The sequence below is a fragment of the Leuciscus leuciscus genome, assembly GCF_965113295.1.
Source record: "Leuciscus leuciscus genome assembly, chromosome: 20".
In the NCBI taxonomy this organism is placed as follows: Eukaryota; Metazoa; Chordata; class Actinopteri; order Cypriniformes; family Leuciscidae; genus Leuciscus; species Leuciscus leuciscus.
Window position 1 is genome coordinate 1,628,844 of NC_138744.1, and position 22,202 is coordinate 1,651,045.

The window sequence follows — 22,202 nt, forward strand, 5'->3', positions numbered from 1 at the left end:
AAGGCATCGATGCTTTCTTACAGAAAATAGGGAAGAAGAAGAAAGCCATCTGTGCTTTCTTTCGGGGAATAGGGAAGGCTAAAGAGCTTCCCACCCTCGGTTGCAGTGAGGTCGATATAGTGCCCTACTGCGATCCCACGGATGTCCAGCAGGATTTATCCGGGTTTGACTGGGCGTTACCAGTCTATCAGTGTCCATCTGGAGTCGAGCTGCCGGTTAATGCAGATCTATCCGATTCTGAGACGTCATCGGTCTCCGGTGAATCCCTCATGGAGTTAATGTCTGTCTCAGATGTATTCAGTTTTGAGATGTCACCTGAGAGCCATCCGGAGGATCCAGAGACGCCATCATCTGTCTCCGTTGAATCCCTCTTAGAGCTGATGTCAGTCTCAGATATAACGAGTCTCGATCTGCCATTTAATGCCGATCCAGATGATCCCGAGCCACCATCTCTCTCCGGTTCATCTGTCCTGGATCCAGAGTCGGCACCAGATCAAGAGCTGATGTCTGTCCCAGGATTATCCAGTTTCTCTAGTATCGAGCTGACACAGGACTCCAGTCAGGACGATCCCGACCCATCGTCTGTCCCGGGTCCATCGGCACCAGATTCTGAGATCCCAGATCCATCTGGTTTAGGGAATTTTTTTGGTGAGTCTGTGGTAATTATTATTACTGTTAGTACTTTCATTATACCGAGTTGTGTTGTTTTCATCTTGTGTGCCTAATTATTAAAGTCCCCCTGTAGTCAATCATTTCATCACTTAAAACTCATCTTTTATCATCAAAATGACAAATGTAATTAATGAAATTTGGTCCGACGAAAAGAGCTAGTCTTGGTCCGGATCAAACTGAACAAAGGTTTGGTTCGTTTCTAGTGTAAAGCATTTTCTGTATGGTTTGGACTTTCAGACCATTTACAGGAAGTTCCGGTGGTTCCCGCGTAACCTAAACCACTGAAGAAGAATATTTATGTCCAGATCTGTCAGTCCTGCCCAAAGCGTTTCTTCCAGCTGATTCACACACACACACACACACACACACACACACGTCCTGCATCCTGCCGGCGACGATAAAATGTTCGCACAACGAGGACGTTCATTTGGCAAATTTGAACTAGCCTCGAGTATAGCTGGAGCTGCAGGGAGTAATGCCATAATAATAAAAGTATAGTGGCAACGATATGCGTCTGTTCATTCATTCTTGTCAAAGTTTCGCGCCAACTTGACAACACGCTGACGTCAGACGCACGTCTGTTTACAAACCAATCAATGTCAAGATGCAGCCCATATAGATGATGATGACAGGACGTGAGTACGTCATGTAGAGTTCTTTAGTGCGCTCGCATAATTGCAATGTGAAACCAAACCAAAACTAACCGAATGTGTACAATAATGTATCTAAACACAACCTTTGGTTCGGATGTTGGTGTGGACTTTCAGGTGTGAAAACGCCCTTTGTCTAAGCCTTTTTTTTTAGACGATTAAGCTTCATGTCCCACTTTTCCAGTTGTCTCACCTAACAATTGTATTCTTTCTTCATGATGTCTTCCCTCAGTGTTTGCTGAAAACCGAACAAAGATGAAGAATAAGAAGAAAGCCATGGGTGCGTTTCTCCGCAGAAAATGGAGGGCTATAAAGCGCTCTGTCCTCGGCTTGGACGAATGGTTTGCCGAAGAGCCGGTGGCTAACCAGGATCCAGCAGATCTCGTGCCAGTTTCAGCCAGCCTCGGTTGCAAGACACTGAACTCTAATAATCAGACGGATCCAGAGCCATTATCCCTCCCCAGTCCATCCACACTGGATTCTGGGATAACGCCAGCTGCTATTAATGCAGATATAACGAGTCTCGATCTGCCATTTAATGCCGATCTGGATGATCCCGAGCCGCCATCTCTCCCCGGTTCATCTGTCCTGGATCCAGAGTCGGCACCAGATCAAGAGCTGATGTCTGTCCCAGGATTATCCAGTTTCTCTAGTATCGAGCTGACACCGGACTCCAGTCAGGACGATCTCGACCCATCGTCTGTCCCGGGTCCATCGGCACCAGATTCTGAGATCCCAGATCCATCTGGTTTAGGGACGGCTTTTGGTGAGTCTATGGTCATTATTATTACTGTCAGTACTTTCATTATACCGAGATGTGTTGTTTTCATCTTGTGTGCCTAATTATTAAAGTCCCTTTGTAGTCAATCATTTCATCACTTAAACTCATCTTTTATCATCAAAATGACATATGTAAAAAAATTTCCTTCAAAAACAATCCGTTGTTTCTTTGATTTCAAACAAATCTCTTTACTAATGCTGTAAACTAAGGGAGTCAGTTGTAGCCTATAAGCTTCATTAGCCTACTATAATATTGAGGGTAAAAATTAACTGATTTGTATAAACACTTAAATTACACTTTTATTTATTTTTATAATAATAAAGTTATATGAAACAAACATTTAAATGGTGGCTGTCATAAAAACTTGCCAGATTTATTCAAACATGCATTAAATATTGAAGAACATTGTATTCTTTCTTCATGATGTCTTACATTTACATTTACATTTAGTCATTTAGCAGACGCCCTTATCCAAAGCGACTTACAAATTAGGACTAAGTTCAGCGAGTCATCATAAAGAGGCAAAAGCAACAACAACGCAGGAAGTGCTCAAAATACGAAGTTCTGGTATTATTCAGAGTAGCATAAGCCTGATAAGTGATGTTTCAAAGGGAAAGGATTTTTTTTTATTTTTTTTTTTTTTTTTTATAAGGTTAAGTGCTCACGGAAGAGATTGGTTTTCAGCTGTTTTTTGAATGTTGTCAGGGATTCTGCATTCCGGATGAGGGTGGGGAGAGCGTTCCACCAGCATGGAACTGTAAATGAGAATGTTCTGGAAAGTGATTTTGTGGCTTTCTGTGATGGAACCACGAGACGTCGCTCGTTGACCGATCGTAGGTGTCTGGTAGGGATGTAGACTCGTAGGAGTGAGTGAAAGTAGGAGGGAGCTGAGCCTGTGATAGTTCTGTAAGCAAGCGTCAGTGCCTTGAACTTGATGCGAGCAGCTAGAGGTAGCCAGTGCAGAGAGATGAACAGAGGAGTGACGTGGGCCCTCTTGGGCTCGTTGAAGACAAGACGAGCTGCAGCATTCTGGATCATCTGTAGGGGTTTGGTCGCACATGCTGGGAGTCCAGCCAGAAGGGCATTGCAGTAGTCAAGCCTAGAGATGACCAGGGCCTGGACGATAAGTTGTGTTGCATGCTCAGTTAGGAAAGGCCTGATCTTCCTGATGTTGTGCAGTGCAAACCTGCATGATCGAGCTGTCTTTGAAATGTGATCTGTGAAGGTCAGCTGGTCATCAAACGTTACTCCAAGATTTCTGACCGATCTTGATGGGGTGATTAATGATGACTCTAGCTGGATGGTGAAGTCGTGCTGTAGAGACGGATTGGCAGGGAGGACGAGAAGCTCAGTCTTTGCCAGGTTGAGCTGCAGGTGGTGTTCCTTCATCCATGTGGAGATGTCCGCCAGACAGCTTGAGACCCGTGCAGCTACTGTGGGATCATCTGGTCGAAAGGAGAGGAAGAGCTGTGTGTCATCAGCATAGCAGTGGTAGGAAAAACCGTGTGCCTGTATGATGTGTCCCAGTGATGTGGTGTAGATGGAGAAGAGGAGGGGACCAAGAACTGAACCCTGGGGAACCCCTGTGGTCAGCTGATGTGCTCTGGATACCTCGCCTCTCCATGCGACCTTGAAGGACCTACCTGTGAGATAGGACTCAAACCAGTGGAGTGAAGTTCCTGTGATGCCCAGTGATGAGAGGGTGGACAGAAGGATCTGATGATTCACCGTGTCGAAGGCAGCAGACAGATCCAGGAGAATGAGGACTGAAGATTTGGAAGCAGCTTTTGCGATCCGTAGGGCTTCTGTGACTGACAGTAATGCAGTCTCAGTTGAATGTCCTTTCTTGAAGCCAGATTGGTTGACATCCAGCTGGTTGTTTAGAGACAAGAAGGATGTTAGTTGGTTGAAGACAGCTCTTTCAAGTGTCTTCGCAATGAATGGTAGGAGAGAGATAGGTCTGTAATTCTCTACCAATGATGTGTTTAGCGTTGGTTTTTTGAGCAGTGGAGTAACCCGAGCCTGCTTGAATGCTGTAGGGAAGGTGCCAGTGTGGAGGGATGAGTTGATGATGTGTGTGAGTGATGGTAGAAGTGTGGGAGAGATGGCTTGTAGAAGGTGTGAGGGGATGGGGTCAAGCGTGCAGGTGGTAGGGTGACTGGAGAGGAGAAGTGTAGATACTTCTTCCTCGGTTAGCGAAGAAAAGGAGGACAGAGGGGTATTGGCTGTGGAAGGGGTCGGTCTGGGTTCCTGTGTGTGTGGAGCTGAGAACTGACTGCTGATAGCTGTTGTTTTGTTGGTGAAGAAGGTCGCAAAATCGTCAGCAGTTAAGGAGGAGGCGGGAGGTGGTGGAGGTGGACAGAGGAGAGAGTTGAATGTCTTGAAGAGTAATCGTGTGTTGGAGGAGCTGTTGATCTTGTTGTGGAAGTATGAAGATTTTGCAGCATGAACATCAACAGAAAAGGAGGAGAGGAGAGATTGATACATACTCAGGTCAGATGCGTCTTTTGATTTGTGCCATTTCCTCTCCGCTGCCCTGAGTTTGGTCCGGTGTTCCCGAAGAACCTCAGATAACCAGGGGTTAGAGGGAGTAGTGCGTGCTGGCCTGGAGGAGAGAGGGCAGATAATGTCTAGAGAAGAGATTAGAGTGGAGCATAAGGTGTCCGTTGCGGTATTCACATCCAGAGATGAGAATTGTGAGGGTGGGGGAAGAGAGGATGACACGGCAGAGGAGAGATGGGAGGGGGAAAGTGAGCGCAGGTTTCGTCTGAAAGTGACAGGTGGTGGGGGTGGGGGTGCAGGGGTAGAGAGTTGTAGACTGAAAGTAATGAGGAAATGATCTGAAACGTGGAGAGGTGTCACCAGGATGTTTTCTGTGGTGCAGTTGCGTGTGTAAACCAGGTCCAGTTGGTTGCCTGATTTGTGAGTAGCTGTGGTGATGAGTCGTTTGAGATCGAAAGAGGCTAGGAGAGAGGTGAAGTCTGTTGCATGTGGCTTTTCGAGATGAATGTTGAAGTCACCGAAGACTAGAAGTGGGGTGCCGTCCTCAGGGAAAGTGGACAGCAGCACATCCAGCTCATCTACAAAGTTACCCAGCTGACCTGGGGGGCGATAAATGACTACAATATGGATTTTAATGGGGGTTGTAAGTGTAATAGCATGATATTCAAATGAGTTGTTGTTGCATAGAGAAGAGAGCGTGGAGTATTTGCAATTGTTAGAAACGAGAAGCCCTGTACCCCCACCTCTCCCAGACTGGCGAGGGGAGTGGGAGAAGGAGAAATTGCTAGAGAGAGCAGCAGGGGTTGCTGAGTCTTCTGGACGAATCCAGGTCTCAGTCAGCCCCAAGATACTAAGAGTAGAATGAGATGCAAAGGCTGGAATGAAGTCAGCTTTATTGACTGCTGACTGACAATTCCATAGACCCACGGAAAGAGAGAGAGGAGTATGTGAGGATGTGGGGATGGGACGCAGATTGGCAGTATTGCGCTGCCTATTGCGCGTGATGAAAGGACGGTGCCGAGAGATAACAGGAATGTATTGAAAGCACATGTTGATTAAGGTGAACAATAAGGTAAGTAGAGGGAAGAGAAAGGGAAGAGGAGAAACGTAAGTGCCTTTCTGGTGTCCTTGCTCGGTGGAGTCGCGCAGGTAGAGTCGCTGGTCTTTTCCCGAGTCGGTCTTCACACGAGGAGGCTGAACACGAGAGCTGAACGCTTCCGCTGACGCTTCCGCGACAGCGCGCAAATTACAAAGATATAGGATAATGCTTTCACCGCTTGAGTGAGTACAGCTGTTTCGGTCGGGCAATTAAGTGTAAATAACGCGAAAATGTGGCAATTCCAACCTGCTAGGAGCAAAGGCTTAAGTGCAAATGTAACAATAATTTTAATTTTCACTCGCGGCTGTTGTTAATTGTGCCAACGCGTCTCTCTAAAATACAGGATTATGTGAAGTTAAAAATACAAAGTAACAATAGAATCGAAGATAGGCTTACCTTGACTAAAAACAACAATGAAATAACAGGGTGAACAGAGTATTCTGGCAAAAACACTTGCGCGTTCTAGCTGTGCCTCTAGTATGCTTGTCGCTGGTCCTGCTGGAATGATCTGAAATGTCTCTATTTAAAGCTATTCTTACAGATGCTGTTTCGGTCGGGCAATTAAGTGTAAATAACGCGAAAATGTGGCAATTCCAACCTGCTAGGAGCAAAGGCTTAAGTGCAAATGTAACAATAATTTTAATTTTCACTCGCGGCTGTTGTTAATTGTGCCAACGCGTCTCTCTAAAATACAGGATTATGTGAAGTTAAAAATACAAAGTAACAATAGAATCGAAGATAGGCTTACCTTGACTAAAAACAACAATGAAATAACAGGGTGAACAGAGTATTCTGGCAAAAACACTTGCGCGTTCTAGCTGTGCCTCTAGTATGCTTGTCGCTGGTCCTGCTGGAATGATCTGAAATGTCTCTATTTAAAGCTATTCTTACAGATGCTGTTTCGGTCGGGCAATCAAATAAATGTCTTCCCTTAGTGTTTGACTTATGGTTTGCTGAAAACCGAACAAGGAAGAAGAAGAAGAAAGCCATGGGTGCGTTTCTCCGCAGAAAATGGAGGGCTATAAAGCGCTCTGTCCTCGGCTTGGACGGATGGACTTGCATGACACTGAACTGTAATAATCAGACGGATCCAGAGCCATTATCCCTCTCCAGTCCATCCACACTGGATTCTGTTGGTAAGTCTATTATTAGTCAACTGTCATTATTTTAGTTATAGTTATATTTTTACTTTTGCCCCAGTCTGCTGTTTATGTTATTTATGTTCCCCTTCACTAGTGTTCAACATTTAGCATGTGGGGATCTAGTTCTGTTTTATTTTTTCACTATAATCTAGGGGTGGGAATCTTTTGGTACCTCGCGATTCGAATCAAATCTTGATTTTGAATCAAATTTCGATTTGATATGTGCATTTTGATTGTAGTTTATTGTTTTGTGTTACTTTTCTTATTTGACTGCGGTACACAGTTTAATAGGTCTAGAAGAAAATAAAATCTTCTTCCCATTTTAGTCCACCCAATATTATAAAACAAATGCCCTATAAGCTGACTACAATCATTACACAGTCTTCTAGTGTTGTCAAAAGACCCGATACTTTGGTACCAAGTCGGTACTAAAAAGATTATACCGCTACGATACCAGCTTTTCTTAAGTACCGGTGGTACCGAAGTACCGGGTTAATCCGGTTCTTGATGCGCTGTCCGAAAGGTGCACGGTTGCGTCCTCTTCATAAAACCACTGAGACTTGGCGACCGCCGGCGCTGCTAATGCTGTGGCTCTGAATCCACTTGTTGACAAGAAAGGAGGAAAGAGCCACATATGGAAATATTTTGGATTAGGCTAATGCCATGTGTTGCCATAAGGGGTCGTTCACATAGCACATTTTTTGCACGTGCAAATTCGTTTTTTCAAATGTATGTGCGCGGTACGCTCGCTCATAATAGAAGCGACGCGGCGCGCTCGTTTTTCCAGGCGTGCCTCTGTTCGTGGTTGCATAGCAACAACAGACGCCACGGGAGAGCAAGCGCTTCTGTAAAGGAGGAGAAAGCGGTGCGAACTGCGCTCTCCATGATGACGAGGAAGTATCAGCAAAGAATGAATTGATATCTAGCCATTGCATTAGCTTTACTACTAGATATATTTATGGAGATGAGAAATAAAAAGCTGCCCTGTACAGCTATGATCAGCTATTCAGCCGAGCTTTCGATGTTGTTACGGAAAGGCCGAAGCGGATTGGTTGGTTTTGTCACATGACCTGTTGAGATGAGATGTTGACGGCTCCTCCGGATACGGGCAGACGGCAGGAGTCCCCCGTTCTCTGCTCCTCCCCTTCACTGTCGTCACTCCTCCTTTATGCTTCCGTTCCTCCGTGAGAGACACGAGACCGGTGCGTCTCACAGGTGTCACTCATCATTAAAGGGATAGTTCACTTTGAAATTAATTTTTGGTATGTTTTAGCTTACCTCAAGGGCATCCAAGATGTAGGTGTCTTTTTTTCCGCAGTAGTTTCAATTTTGATATTTTTAGGTCAAACCATTCTTGTCTGTCAGTCATATAATGCAGGTCGATGGTCACTGTCTCAAAGAGCATGCACAGAGTCCAAATTAAAACAATTCCCCGTCGTCCAAATTAAACAATTCCCCATCGTAAGTACACATTGATGGCCTAAGACACGAAACGAGCGGTTTGTGTGAGAAAACGAACAGAATTTATATTGTTTTTACCTCTTATACACAGCCATGTCCAAGTGATCTGATCTGACGTGTACGCAGACTGGTGCATAGATATATACACTAGATGTCGCCTTGTCTACGGCAGTTCATTGGAACGAATGTCTTTAAGGCGACATCTAGTGTATATATCTATGCACCAGTCTGCGTACACGTCAGATCAGATCACTTGGACATGGCTGTGTATAAGAGGTAAAAACAATATAAATTCTGTTTTCACTGATTTTCACTGGTATTGGTATCGAATACTGAAATGTTGGTACCGTGACAACACTACAGTCTTCTATATTAAAGCAAGGCAGGCTTTATAATTTTTTTATATTAAAAATAATAACAAAGAAGCAAATTACAAACAATAGGACAAATAATAGAAAAATATACAAATTAAATAAACTTTACGTTTTTCTGGTACAGTTGCCTATGTTTATTAAACAAGAAGTAAGAAATACTACCGAAATTGAATAATCAAATGTAAAAAATAAAACACTGTATAGCCTAAAAAGGTGATTCAGTCAAAAGCAGTGAGTATTTTTTATTAACATTAATGAAACGTATGGCAACAGTTTATGAGGCTGCTGTCCCTTTAAGAATGAATGCACGAATATAGTTACACATCCGATTTTCTACCATTAGTTTTCTTTCGTGTAGGACATAACAGATTCTGTTTACATTGAACACTCCAGTCAAAACGATGTGCATCTTGACTCAATTGTGTGTGTGTAGCTGTGAAAGAGAACTGAATACTTCATCTGTGTGTCCGCTGTCCGTCAGTGCGAGCACCGCATTGAGTCCTTGTTCACGGCTTATTGTGAGTAACGTCAATAACTTAAAGTAACTTTAAGTAGTACTGCGAAGTTAAAGAAGTCTAACACAAAATCGGTTTATGAAATAAAGAAGAGGTAGAAGATAGATTCGCGATTTTATATATTAATAGATTTTTTCCCGCACTATAATCCTTATTTTATTTTTAAGGAACAATTGAAAAGGCATTTTTGTGTGTGGGTTGTAGTGATACATGTTTACAAAGGGATTTATTAATATGAAAATTATTTTGTGATTCTCTACTGTATCCCATGACACAATCACAAGCTATTTTAAGTCCATCACTTTTTTCTGTTTTATTGCCTTAAAGGAGAACTTGGTAACTTTTTTAACTTAATAAAACTGTCTAGAAATCATTTGGATGGTTAAACAACCTGTTCTGGTGATATTGGTGACTTTCCCCGCTCCCCCCAGCGTTCCCAGGCGGAAAACCAACCTTGCAACTTGCGCACTGCCGTCCCGGCAAAGTGAAATTGGAAGTCTCGTGAGAACCGAGAACGAGAAGAGAACGAGCGCGAAACACAAATTGCTTTACGGCAATTCGACATAAACACACACGCATGTATGATGTATTACCAGATGACCCACCTCGGTAGACATAGCTCCACACGATACAGTTGGCTTGCTCCGATCAAAACAAACGCACATGAGCAGCGGTAGAGAGGGGGAGGAGGCCGCCGCAAGTGAGTTTTTTACGACTGTGTTGTGAAATATACGCCCCCCCACAGCTGTAGGGGGAGCTCGTGGGGAAAACATGCGACAACAAAAGGGAAAATCAGCGAAGAAGTGACTAGAGTTCGCTAGAGTTACAGAGTTCTCCTTTAAAATGATTCGCCTTAGACCAAATTGTTCTGTCCAAACTTGCCGTGGCGTCATTTAATTTACTTTTCCATTTCTTTTTTTCTTTTTTAGATAAACAATCAAAAAGGAGGGTGAAGAAAGACATCAGGGCATTCATCCAACGAACATGGAAGACTATAAAGGCTTCCGCATTCAGTTTTTACGGGGACGACACAGTGGACCCAGATCCAGCAGATCTACAGCCACGAATATCTGTCCCCTTCTGGGACTTAAGCGATCCAGGTCCATCTCAGTTCGAGAGCACATCTGACCCGTTACCCGTCTCAGGTCCATCTTACTTCAAGAGCACATCTGACCAGTTACCCGTCTCAGGTCCATCTTACTTCGAGAGCACATGTGACCCGTTACCCGTCTCAGGTCCATCCACTCTGGATCCAGCTGATTCCCAGTCAGGTTCAGTCAGCCTCGATTCATCGCTTGATTCAAGTCTATCAGATCTTGTTTCAGAGTTATTGTCTATCCAGTCACCATCCAGTCATGAGGTTACGCCTGTTCCCAGTTCATCCAGTCTCAAGCTGGCCGATCCTGAGCCCAAACCCGTCCCAGGTGCATCTGGTTTATGGTCAGCTAAAGGTGCGTCTACTGTCATTAATTCACATTTGTCAAATTCCCTGTTCAGTATTCTGATGGTTCTAGTTTTTTTGAGCCACGTTATAGGAATCATAATCTGATCCTTTGGTGTGTGTGTGTTTTTTGTTTTTTTTCAGGAGCATTTTCGTCCTTTTATGAAGTGAAAGCAGTGCTGGGAACGGGAGGCTTCGGCACCGTGTATGAAGGGACGCGTAGATGTGATGACCAGAAGGTAATCTACTCTTGCTTTAATCACTAAACATCTGGTTTCTTGTTTCTTTTTTGGAAATGTAACATATAGATCATTGCTGATTATTTTGATCTGAAGAACTGTTTGTTTTCTTGCAGGTTGCTATCAAATTTCGACCTAAGAAGTGCTCGGACACGTTTATTGATCTGGTAAGTTGGCGAGATTTGCATGCATTTTTACATGCTTTCATTAGTGGTGCAACGAATCACAAAATTTCTAAATTTACATGGAAGTTTTTCGGATCAGCAAAAAAACCCCCATCAAAATACATCAAAAACCACTAGCCTAACTGATCAAGTTTGAACATTATTAAAAACAAGTAAACAATCAGTAATAAAACAAGAACAAATACACAAATTACAAGCAGAGATGAATACTAAATAACAAAGTTACAAAGCCTAACAGTAGAATTCAGGTTCATAAATTAATAATTAAGCCTAAATGTAAACTAACACTATTTGTTCACTGTAGAAATTAAATATAGTTTCATCTTTGTTAAAGCTGTATTTTGTTGTTTTATTAACATTAATGACAGAGACAACAGATATTAGGCTGCTGTCACTTTAATGGTGTATTCACACCAGGAAAGTCCGATAGTTCACTTGCTTTGGTCCGGACCAAATACAATGTTGATTTTTTTTTGTTTGGTATGGTTCGCTTTCACACTGCTCTTTTTGCAAGTGAACCAAAATTTGTAAACAAAATCATACGTGTGCTAAGGTCGTCCATTCATTGGACAGGGACTCTCAAGCAGGGAAAAGCAGGAAGTGCAAAAACAGGCTCAGCATGGAGATATTTTGTAATGCAATATTTGTTCTTTTACTGATTTGGTGTTATTCTCTACAAACGCAATATGAAGAAACTAATGAGCATCATATGATACAATGTCATCTATACGATGTTGTAATTAGGATTTTGAGAAGACGACGATGTGCTGCCAGATGGTTCCGGCGGAGAGAACATGCTTTTAAACCATTTAAGCGCGATAAGACAAAAGAGAACACTCTGTCTGTGAATGTCCTGATGCACACACGACGCGCAGAAAGACGCGCAACAGTATCGTGTGCACAGACAACGCGCCGGAATTATCTTTCTCTTTCACGCTTGAACGAACAATAACACACACCATTATGCCAAAATGTCCGTTTTGTTAAGTATCCTCATAAGAGCAGTCAAATAAAGTCTTAAAGGTGAAGTGCTTTCTGCAATTGGGTCGGTTCATGTTCACACCGTAAACGAACCGTACTAGAGTTGGTTTGGAACCGTACCGAGACCACCTCTTCAGCTGGGTCTCTGTTCGGTTGTTTGGTCCGCATCCGAGTGCGATTGCTGTATTCACACCTGCCCAAAAGATCCGCACCAAGGGGGGAAACGAACTTGAGTTCGATTCAATCGAACCAAACAAGGCAGGTGTGAATACACCCTAAGACTGAATAAACTGACAAATATCCGGTTTCTTTCTCAACCGTTCACTTAGGCCGTGTGTCCACCAAAGCGTTTTTTTACGCGGCTGGTGTTTTTTTTCCAATTGTTTTCAATGGGAGCGCCGCGTTTTTAAAACGCCATGAGCGTAACGAGGCGCTGAGCGTCTTTTTCACCCTGAAGCGCTGAGCGTTCTGCGTTTTTTACAGGTCGCTGAGAGTTGAAGAATGTTCAACTTTGGGTAAAACGCAGCGCTCATCACTGTCACTTTTTACCCAACCGTCCAATCACAGTGGAGGAGGGGCGGGACTAATACCACACCGTCCAACGACCACATTCTGCTTGTACAACGTCAACAGACGACAACAACAAGCATAATAACGGAACAAAATCATTTAAAACAAGAGCAAGAGAAAATACGTTACATTGTATCGACATTTTATTATAGAATCAGCACAGAAACAAAATATGTGTGAAATGAGATACTAGTAACACTTTCGCGGATATTCCGTTTCATAACAAGCAAAGTGTCTCAACAGAAAAAAATACTGCGCTGCCAAAACGCTCTCAAGCGCCCACAGCTAGGCGTTTGCAGCAGGTGGACACACGGCCTTATGAAATAACCGAGAGAATACTTGACGGGTATTTAGGCATCATTTTGTGTGTATGTGTCCATTCAAGAGCAAGGAAACGCGAAAGGAATCAATTCGGTGTTCGAGCGCTGTCTGAAACGAGTCTCTCTCTCTCAGATAACGCGCAAGTCCCGATTTTCGCCTCTTCTTCCGTGTTTAAAATTGTTCGAATATGTAAATTGCCAAGACAAAACACATCCAAATGATAAACTTCACTAGCCTGACTACGTCAGACTTCGTACTTCCGCTCAATTTCAGTTCGCTTCTGTACTCAGTCTGAGATAGCGATCTATCTCCCAGTTTTTCTCCGGCCTGAAAATAGCCGGCCAATCAACGAACAGAGGGCGGGCTGAGAGCTGTGACATAGACGCTGATTGTACACCGTGGATGCGTAGATTTACTACACATAATCTGCAAAAGTCGTTCACAGCCATGTTCACTCCGGTATTTCGCTCAATGGTTTTGTTTTCGCATCATACATGTGTTTACAGTGGAAGTTCGATGTGGCTAAGCAGGCGCATAACACACGTCATAACCAAACGTTATGTGATTGGCATACGGGTAACCAACGATTTTAAACTTAAGACAAGCGCCCCCCCCCGCGAGAAAGAAAACGCTTTTCAATTATGCCCTTCCAGACTCTGTCTACGAAGCAAAGCGAAGTAGCAGAGTTTGGTATTACCAGGCTAAAACTTCACTCCATGATGGTTAAATCTAGCAGTTAATCCGCCGATCACATGCGTGCCAAACCATGGGGAGCTGATCCGTTGCACCTCTAGCATTCATGCATCTTTTAACACGTATTTGGGTCCAAAAGTCTGCGGCCACATTGAAAATCTGGAAATAAACCAAGGATTTGATGATATCATTTGTAATGGAAAAATAGAACTAAATTGCCAAATTGAAGTGGTCTCAGACTTGTAGACTCTGCTGTTTCAATATAAAAGCGAAAGGTCACAGCTGATCTTTTTTCGTTTCTCCAGCCAGGATCCACCGAACCTCTGGTTATGGAAGTGGCTGTGAATCTGCTGATACGCAAACCTCCGAAAAACCCGCACATCGTGCACATGTTGGATTGGTTCGATCAGCCGGAACAGTTCATCCTAATAATGGAGTATCCGCATCCGTGCCAGACCTTGCTCAAATTCTCCCTGCACAACGGAGGTTTCCTGGATGAACCCGTGGCACGTGGATTAATGCGCCAAGTGGTGCTTGCAGCCAAACACTGCATTGACTACGGCGTCTTCAACAAAGACATCAAGATGGACAACATTCTGGTCAACACAGAGACGCTGCAGCTCTCATTCATCGACTTTGGCTGTTGTGAAATTTTTAAGACCTGTAAAGGTGAGTTAACCATTAGATATTGTACATTATAATTCAAGCTTATTTTTCCAGGGTTAGCACAAGGTGCTTGAAGTGACTTTTTGAAATGTAAGTCCTGGAAAACCTTTGAAAACAACCATATTTTTTTAAAAGGTACTTTAAAAGTGTTTGAATTATTGAAAGAAAATATATGTGATATTAGTGTTTAATTTTATAGATAAAACAATCTTTTCGTGCAAAATTAACGCTGGAGCCCGTCTGATATAGATATAGAGCCATTTCGCATGGCTATGAGTGTGATAATGCTCATAAATATCCAAGTATATGATTCTGCTTTCATTCTTCAGGTCAATCATATATTCATGCGGAAAATCAGTTTGAATAAGAAAGCGATATCTTTGTCATAGTATCCTTTAGGGGTGACCCCGAATAGTCGATGATTTGATGCTTCGATAGGAGGAGCCTGATTCGACTACCGATCTCACGGTCGAATCTTCGCAGAGGTGTTATGAAACGAGGATCATGCCACTTTGGCTATATGAGGGCGCTCAATGTCTGATTTCACATAGAACTACCGGTTTTCTGTCAATACGTTAACATTCAGCCTATTATGATAATGCTGTATATAAAAATGTGCAAAGAAAGAAGCTTTAAATAAATATTTTTTAACGTGCGTGAATAAATCCAAACACCCCGTGACAGATTTAAGTTTCACTTTCAATCCGTGACCGACAGAGGAGTGTCTTGGCGGCAAGGATTTAAATCTTGAACAATGTCTGGGATAAGAAAATCTAAAGTGTGGATGTACACCATCAGAAAGGATATTCTCCAAGGCTGGATTTAGCATCAGGAAAACCATGATCGCACTTCTGCCGGCCAACGGTAACAAGTTGGTTTTCCACGGGACATTCTAAAATGCTTAACGTGAAAAAAGCTTTTAAAACGCTTAAAAGGCACTTTAATGTGGCTTAATGTACACAGTACACACTTTATTAAGAAACCATACTATGTGCAGATAAGCAGATGATCCCAGAATATGAACGCAATGCGTTCTTCCTATAGTAAAGCGTTTTCATATTTTAATTTAACTATTTTAGGAGATTAAGTCGTTAAACGTTTTTCACGTTACGTGTTTTAGAATGTATTTTATCCGCGCACACAATTTGAAAAGACTCCAACGGACACAGACAGAGTGAAAGACTGGATTTGTTCTCTCGATCAGGTATCGGGTACAAGTGGTTTCAAAACTTTTCAGCCGGTTCTAATTAGATTTTTGGATGCTGTGAACATGTTTAGCTAAAGACTGCCACTCCAGTTTAGCATTTATTGTTGTTTCTGCAGTTAAAAAGACAAAGTAGAAAATTCTGGCTATTATCGTTATTTTAATAATTTCTTTATTTTAATTTTATTTATTGATCTGTCAGGGTTATCTAATCTAACTATTTGTGGCTTGTGTTTTGAATATATGTTCCCCTGCACTTTAGGCATTTTGCACACATTTGCTCCTCATCTTGTGACTTGATTCTGATTTATTTCGTTTTGTATTTTTATTTATAAGAAAGGTATATTCTGTTCTAATTTAATTCAGTAAATTAATTGTTTATTTTTTCGGTGCATCGATGTTGTGCTGTACTTAGAGCCTGCTCACACAGGTAATTTAGCCGATTTAATTTGATTTGCATGTAAATCCTGTCTACAGTGTGGCCTTTCTGGAGTTATTTATGTTATTTCTTAGTTTTATTGATCCAAAATGTTTTTATAAATTTTCTTCTATATCTTTGTATGATTTTCTGTACATCGCGGCTTTGAATTGTTAAAGCCCCGCCCCCATACACATGATTCGACTATTAGTCGACTATAGGCAAGACTTGACGATTCTGATTCGACTATGAAAATCCATAGTCGGGGACACCCCTAGTATCCTTTCAGTGGATAAAGTTATTACTGTTATTGCATCTGCTGCACTTTATTTGTACCATTTTGTTTTATTAGTTTATTTGTATTATTACTTTACCTTTTTTAGAATTTGAAAGATAATAAAGATATTATTTAATAAGTGAAATCTCTGATTGTAGTCCTGCAAAACCAAAAAAGTAGTTCTTGAAAGTCCAGGAATTGTATTTGACAGCATCTGTACGAACCCTGTTGTTCCCACAATAAGCATGTGTTGGATTGGATGACATTATCGTTTTTATAGGTTTGCTCAAATGTAATCTAAAAGTAGACTAATGGCTTCAGCAAATGAAACGATCTCTTTCTCCTAACTCAGGTCGTGAATGGGCGGTGAAATCGACAGTCTGGTCTCTTGGGAGAGTGCTTTTAGAGATAGCGAGCGGATCCCAGCCCTTGAATCTTCTTCAATCCGGGAAACTTGGTCCACTGCGGCCAACTTTATCCAAAGGTAAGATCACAATAACACTGTTAAACACACACAAAATCAGGGAGTTAGTCAACTAAATATAAAAGGGGAGAACTGATAGATGGAACACCTAAAAATGATCAATGGATATCTACTTTATTGATGACAAACTAACAAAGAAGATTGTCTTTGTTTGTTTAATGTTGAATACAGTACTAAATACTATATAGTAGGGCTGTCAAAATGGCTTAAAAGCTAAATTCGAATTTCTTTCTGAAATATTAGCCAAATTCAAATTAGTTTATAAGGCAACACTTAATGTTAGAGGAAAGAAGTACTGTATTGTCTCCTATGCCCACAAAAGGGTGCAATGTCAATTATAAATTATCATTTTTATTTGACAGCCCTACTATGCATTTTAGATGCTATTTTCATACCTGACAACATTCATCGTCCTAAAGAAGAGCGTCCATGACTAACCAGCTCTTTCCTCTTTGAAAACTCGTACAGAATGCTGTGATCTGATAAAGCAGTGTCTGGACATTTTTCAAAGCAAGACACCAACGTTAGAGCAGATATTAGAGCATGCGTGGTTCTAGCAGGACTGAAGGCAGAGGTCAGAGGTCAGGTAGTGTACCAGTGTGAGGGAAGGTATAGGTAACTACATTAGACAGGAAATCAGTATAGGAAATCAGACCAAGGACCATCATGCACCTTCCATTCTTAATTACAGTGACCTAAAAATATGTACTTTATGTATGTAATATGTGCATTTTTAGTGCAGGATACTAGAGAGAATAGAGGGCACCTTCCATCAAAAAACTGACAGGTTTATTGCTTAATTGCCCTCAAAGCCACGCCCCTTTTGACCGTGGGAATTTCCCACGCTAGCTCCTCCCACTTATGGGTTGTGTACACCGTGGGAAAATAGGACTTGTGCCACGCCTCCTTATGAACATCTTAACCGTGGGAAAATTTCCCAACGCATACAAGTTCTAAACGATATAAACTTTTTAAGAAATGTACAATAAAGACATAGTCAGAGTGTGAGATCAGTGTTTTTATTTATTAAAGAAGACAGATGTACATTCATCACTTTTAAAACATCAATGAAATAAGCTAAAATTGCATTTTTCTCTAAAAAGAGTTATTAAAAAATGAGTTAGTGTTATTTCAAGATGTTAAACCATTAAAACAAGTTAAGAGTTTTTTAATTTACAGAAAAGATAATTTTTTTAAAATGTTGATTTGTAAGCATTTAACTTTCACACAGTATTTTGTAAAACTTTTACATAAAACACAAACATTGTTAAAAAGCCTTGCGTTTTTACATACCATTCGTTAAAGGACTCGGAGTTTAAAAGATAAGTGTTTCCTTGTGCTGGAGCAGTGTAAAGAATGTCCATTCAGTCCGGAGGTCTGACAGGAATGAGACTCTGTGAAGGTTGCAGAGAGACACACGCAAACCCCGCCCCCTATCCCACCCACAACAGATGTCAGCGTGGGAAAAAACAACAGTGCCTTTCAGCTCCCAAATAGAAAATGCGACCGGTCACTTCGCTGTCCGAACTTAAAAGACAACAGAAAGAGTGTGGAGTGGCCCGAACAGACCACACCTACTAACACACCCCTCTCAAAGCTGAGAGGTCAATTTCGATTTAAGGGCATCCCTAAAATGACATCACTCACGGGAATCCCCCTCCCACAGCATCACAGTCACATGAGCTGTTTAAAAAGGAGCGCAAACACGACACGAGATACTTGTGGTTTTATTCAAGTAGAACACTATGGCTACGTCAGACCCCAAAACTCCTGAAACATTGATGAAGCTATGGAGGATTCGTATGGCGTTATTTTTATGTCAAAAGTTATGAGCGTGTAAGACATGCTCACGAGCACATTATGTTATTTCACACGCGCAAAAATGAACCTTCAGCTGGCATGATAAAAGTACTCGCGCACAAATTCAACAACCGAGAGGTGTACAGGTAGCTGCGAGCGAGCGCCTGGCATACTCTCATAGGTTAACTCTGCTTGTACAGTGGAATCCTGCTCGCGCGCAGCGGGCTTCTGCTCGCGGAGTGCTGTTTTGCTCGCGCAGTGGATTTCTGCTCGCTCAGCTGATTTCTGCTCCCTCGAGTCTACATGACTTTTGACAATTTGGGGGCGGAAACCAAGGAGGGCACTGACCCTCTTATGATTGGTCACTTTCATCGTAATCACACCCACAGGGACATCCTTGTACCTTGATTGACAGCTCTCATTACAGGAAGCACGGAGTCAAAGTATCTGACGGAGTTCAGTCATTCAGTTAACACTGCACAGTGGACGGAATGGCGGCGACACTTGAAGATGTAGGCGTAAGTGATATTGATATATGATGGGGGCTGTGTGTTTGACAATCTAGCAATTTAATCTGAAATTTGTTTGGAACATGTAAGTAGCTGACATAAGCTAATCAACCTTAAAGGAACACTCCGACTTTTTGGGACTTTAGCTTATTCACAGTATCCCCCAGAGTTAGATAAGTCCATACATACCTTTTTCATTTCTGTGCGTTCTGTAAGTGTTATTTGACGCACCCACCGCTAGCCTAGCTTAGCACAAAGACTGGATGTAAATGGATAAAGTAGCATACTAATCCCAATAAGTGACAAAATAATGCAAACATTTTCCTATTTATGTGTTGTGATCTGTATAGTCACAGCGTGTACAAATAACAAGGCTATATGAGACAGAGACCATTTTTAATCGTATAAATACTGGGAACTATATTCTCACTAGGCGTAGGAGCACAGCTACTTGGGCGGAGTGATTAGCGCAGCACACAAAACGCCCTGTGGTGAGGAGCAGAGAGTTCGTTGGTTTTGTTTACGGAACCATCAACAGGGCGTCTCGTGTGCTGCGCTAATCACTCCGCCCAAGTAGCCACTCCGCCCAAGTAGCTGTGCTCCTACGCCTAGTGAGAATATAGTTCCCAGTATTTATACGATTAAAAATGGTCTCTGTCTCATATAGCCTTGTTATTTGTACACGCTGTGACTATACAGATCACAACACATAAATAGGAAAATGTTTGCATTATTTTGTCACTTATTGGGATTAGTATGCTACCTTATCCATTTACATCCAGTCTTTGTGCTAAGCTAGGCTAGCGGTGGGTGCGTCAAATAACACTTACAGAACGCACAGAAATGAAAAAGGTATGTATGGACTTATCTAACTCTGGGGGATACTGTGAATAAGCTAAAGTCCCAAAAAGTCGGAGTGTTCCTTTAAGGTTGATTAGCTTATGTCAGCTACTTACATGTTCCAAACAAATTTCAGATTAAATTGCTAGATTGTCAAACACACAGCCCCCATCATATATCAATATCACTTACGCCTACATCTTCAAGTGTCGCCGCCATTCCGTCCACTGTGCAGTGTTAACTGAATGACTGAACTCCGTCAGATACTTTGACTCCGTGCTTCCTGTAATGAGAGCTGTCAATCAAGGTACAAGGATGTCCCTGTGGGTGTGATTACGATGAAAGTGACCAATCATAAGAGGGTCAGTGCCCTCCTTGGTTTCCGCCCCCAAATTGTCAAAAGTCATGTAGACTCGAGGGAGCAGAAATCAGCTGAGCGAGCAGAAATCCACTGCGCGAGCAAAACAGCACTCCGCGAGCAGAAGCCCGCTGCGCGCGAGCAGGATTCCACTGTACAAGCAGAGTTAACCTATGAGAGTATGCCAGGCGCTCGCTCGCAGCTACCTGTACACCTCTCGGTTGTTGAATTTGTGCGCGAGTACTTTTATCATGCCAGCTGAAGGTTCATTTTTGCGCGTGTGAAATAACATAATGTGCTCGTGAGCATGTCTTACACGCTCATAACTTTTGACATAAAAATAACGCCATACGAATCCTCCATAGCTTCATCAATGTTTCAGGAGTTTTGGGGTCTGACGTAGCCATAGTGTTCTACTTGAATAAAACCACAAGTATCTCGTGTCGTGTTTGCGCTCCTTTTTAATCAGCTCATGTGACTGTGACGCTGTGGGAGGGGGATTCCCGTGAGTGATGTCATTTTAGGGATGCCCTTAAATCGAAATTGACCTCTCAGCTTTGAGAGGGGTGTGTTAGTAGGTGTGGTCTGTTAGGGCCACTCCACACTCTTTCTGTTGTCTTTTAAGTTCGGACAGCGAAGTGACCGGTCGCATTTTCTATTTGGGAGCTGAAAGGCACTGTTGTTTTTTCCCACGCTGACATCTGTTGTGGGTGGGATAGGGGGCGGGGTTTGCGTGTGTCTCTCTGCAACCTTCACAGAGTCTCATTCCTGTCAGACCTCCGGACTGAATGGACATTCTTTACACTGCTCCAGCACAAGGAAACACTTATCTTTTAAACTCCGAGTCCTTTAACGAATGGTATGTAAAAACGCAAGGCTTTTTAACAATGTTTGTGTTTTATGTAAAAGTTTTACAAAATACTGTGTGAAAGTTAAATGCTTACAAATCAACATTTTAAAAAAATTATCTTTTCTGTAAATTAAAAAACTCTTAACTTGTTTTAATGGTTTAACATCTTGAAATAACACTAACTCATTTTTTAATAACTCTTTTTAGAGAAAAATGCAATTTTAACTTATTTCATTGATGTTTTAAAAGTGATGAATGTACATCTGTCTTCTTTAATAAATAAAAACACTGATCTCACACTCTGACTATGTCTTTATTGTACATTTCTTAAAAAGTTTATATCGTTTAGAACTTGTATGCGTTGGGAAATTTTCCCACGGTTAAGATGTTCATAAGGAGGCGTGGCACAAGTCCTATTTTCCCATGGTGTACACAACCCATAAGTGGGAGGAGCTAGCGTTGGAAATTCCCACGGTCAAAAGGGGCGTGGCTTTGAGGGCAATAAAGCAATAAACCTGTCAGTTTTTTGATGGAAGGTGCCCTCTATTCTCTCTCTGATACTGTTGTTACAGCGAGGAAGAGAAGGAAGGTGAAGCAGGCGTCCTCATGAAACGCTGTGTGTCCATCAAAGCGTTTCTTTCTCGAGGATAGTAGATTTTCCCAGTTGTTTTCATTGGGAACCAGTCAGCCACTATATTGGAGGAGCGAGCAAGTGGTAACATCCGGTAGTCGTCCAGCCCACTCCAAAAAAAAAAGTCCAAAATACACATTAAGGTCTTTATTTTACTACACTTTGTCCATTTGCGTCTGTAGATTTCTCCTAAATTCAACAAAAGTTGGCGTTCTAAATCAACATGCTGCTCCGCGATCACTGTCTGCTCCCTGACATCACAGGGTCTCTCTCTCTCCTGTACAATGTTTTCAGATCCAAATATGGTCATTTCCTTTTTTATCAGCAACCAATCGTGAAAGTACAATGGGGCATTTAACTCTAAAAGCGAAATCTCATTGGCTGATGTCGATTTTAAAGGCCGTTTTCTCAAAATGGGTTTTATCTCATACTCTGAGCCCGAAATCTCCACTTCAGCAGCATTTACACACACCAAACTTTCCAATTGTATTCCTATCTAAAAGTCAAAATTAAGTTTGTCACACCACAGAAAAATTTGT

At 42.1% G+C, this 22,202-nt stretch overlaps 1 protein-coding gene across 1 annotated transcript; it reads left to right on the top strand.

The window, feature by feature from the left end:
• The first annotated feature begins 1,877 nt into the window (after positions 1-1,877).
• Positions 1,878-16,744, top strand: pimr209 (Pim proto-oncogene, serine/threonine kinase, related 209). Its single transcript, XM_082150745.1, has 7 exons — positions 1,878-2,088; positions 6,640-6,840; positions 10,126-10,647; positions 10,782-10,876; positions 10,993-11,043; positions 13,932-14,295; positions 16,544-16,744. The coding sequence occupies exons 1-7, from the start codon at positions 1,944-1,946 to the stop codon at positions 16,729-16,731; spliced, it is 1,566 nt and encodes a 521-aa protein (XP_082006871.1). The 5' UTR covers positions 1,878-1,943; the 3' UTR covers positions 16,732-16,744.
• The last annotated feature ends 5,458 nt before the right edge of the window (positions 16,745-22,202 follow it).

Bases quoted from the DNA above. Each gene is read 5' to 3' on its own strand.
- pimr209 (XM_082150745.1), top strand. From the start codon at position 1,944: ATGTCTGTCCCAGGATTATCCAGTTTCTCTAGTATCGAGCTGACACCG. The intron at 2,089-6,639 runs GTGAGTCTATGG...GTCTTCCCTTAG, and splicing joins TGGTTTAGGGACGGCTTTTG to TGTTTGACTTATGGTTTGCT. The intron at 6,841-10,125 runs GTAAGTCTATTA...TTTCTTTTTTAG, and splicing joins ATCCACACTGGATTCTGTTG to ATAAACAATCAAAAAGGAGG.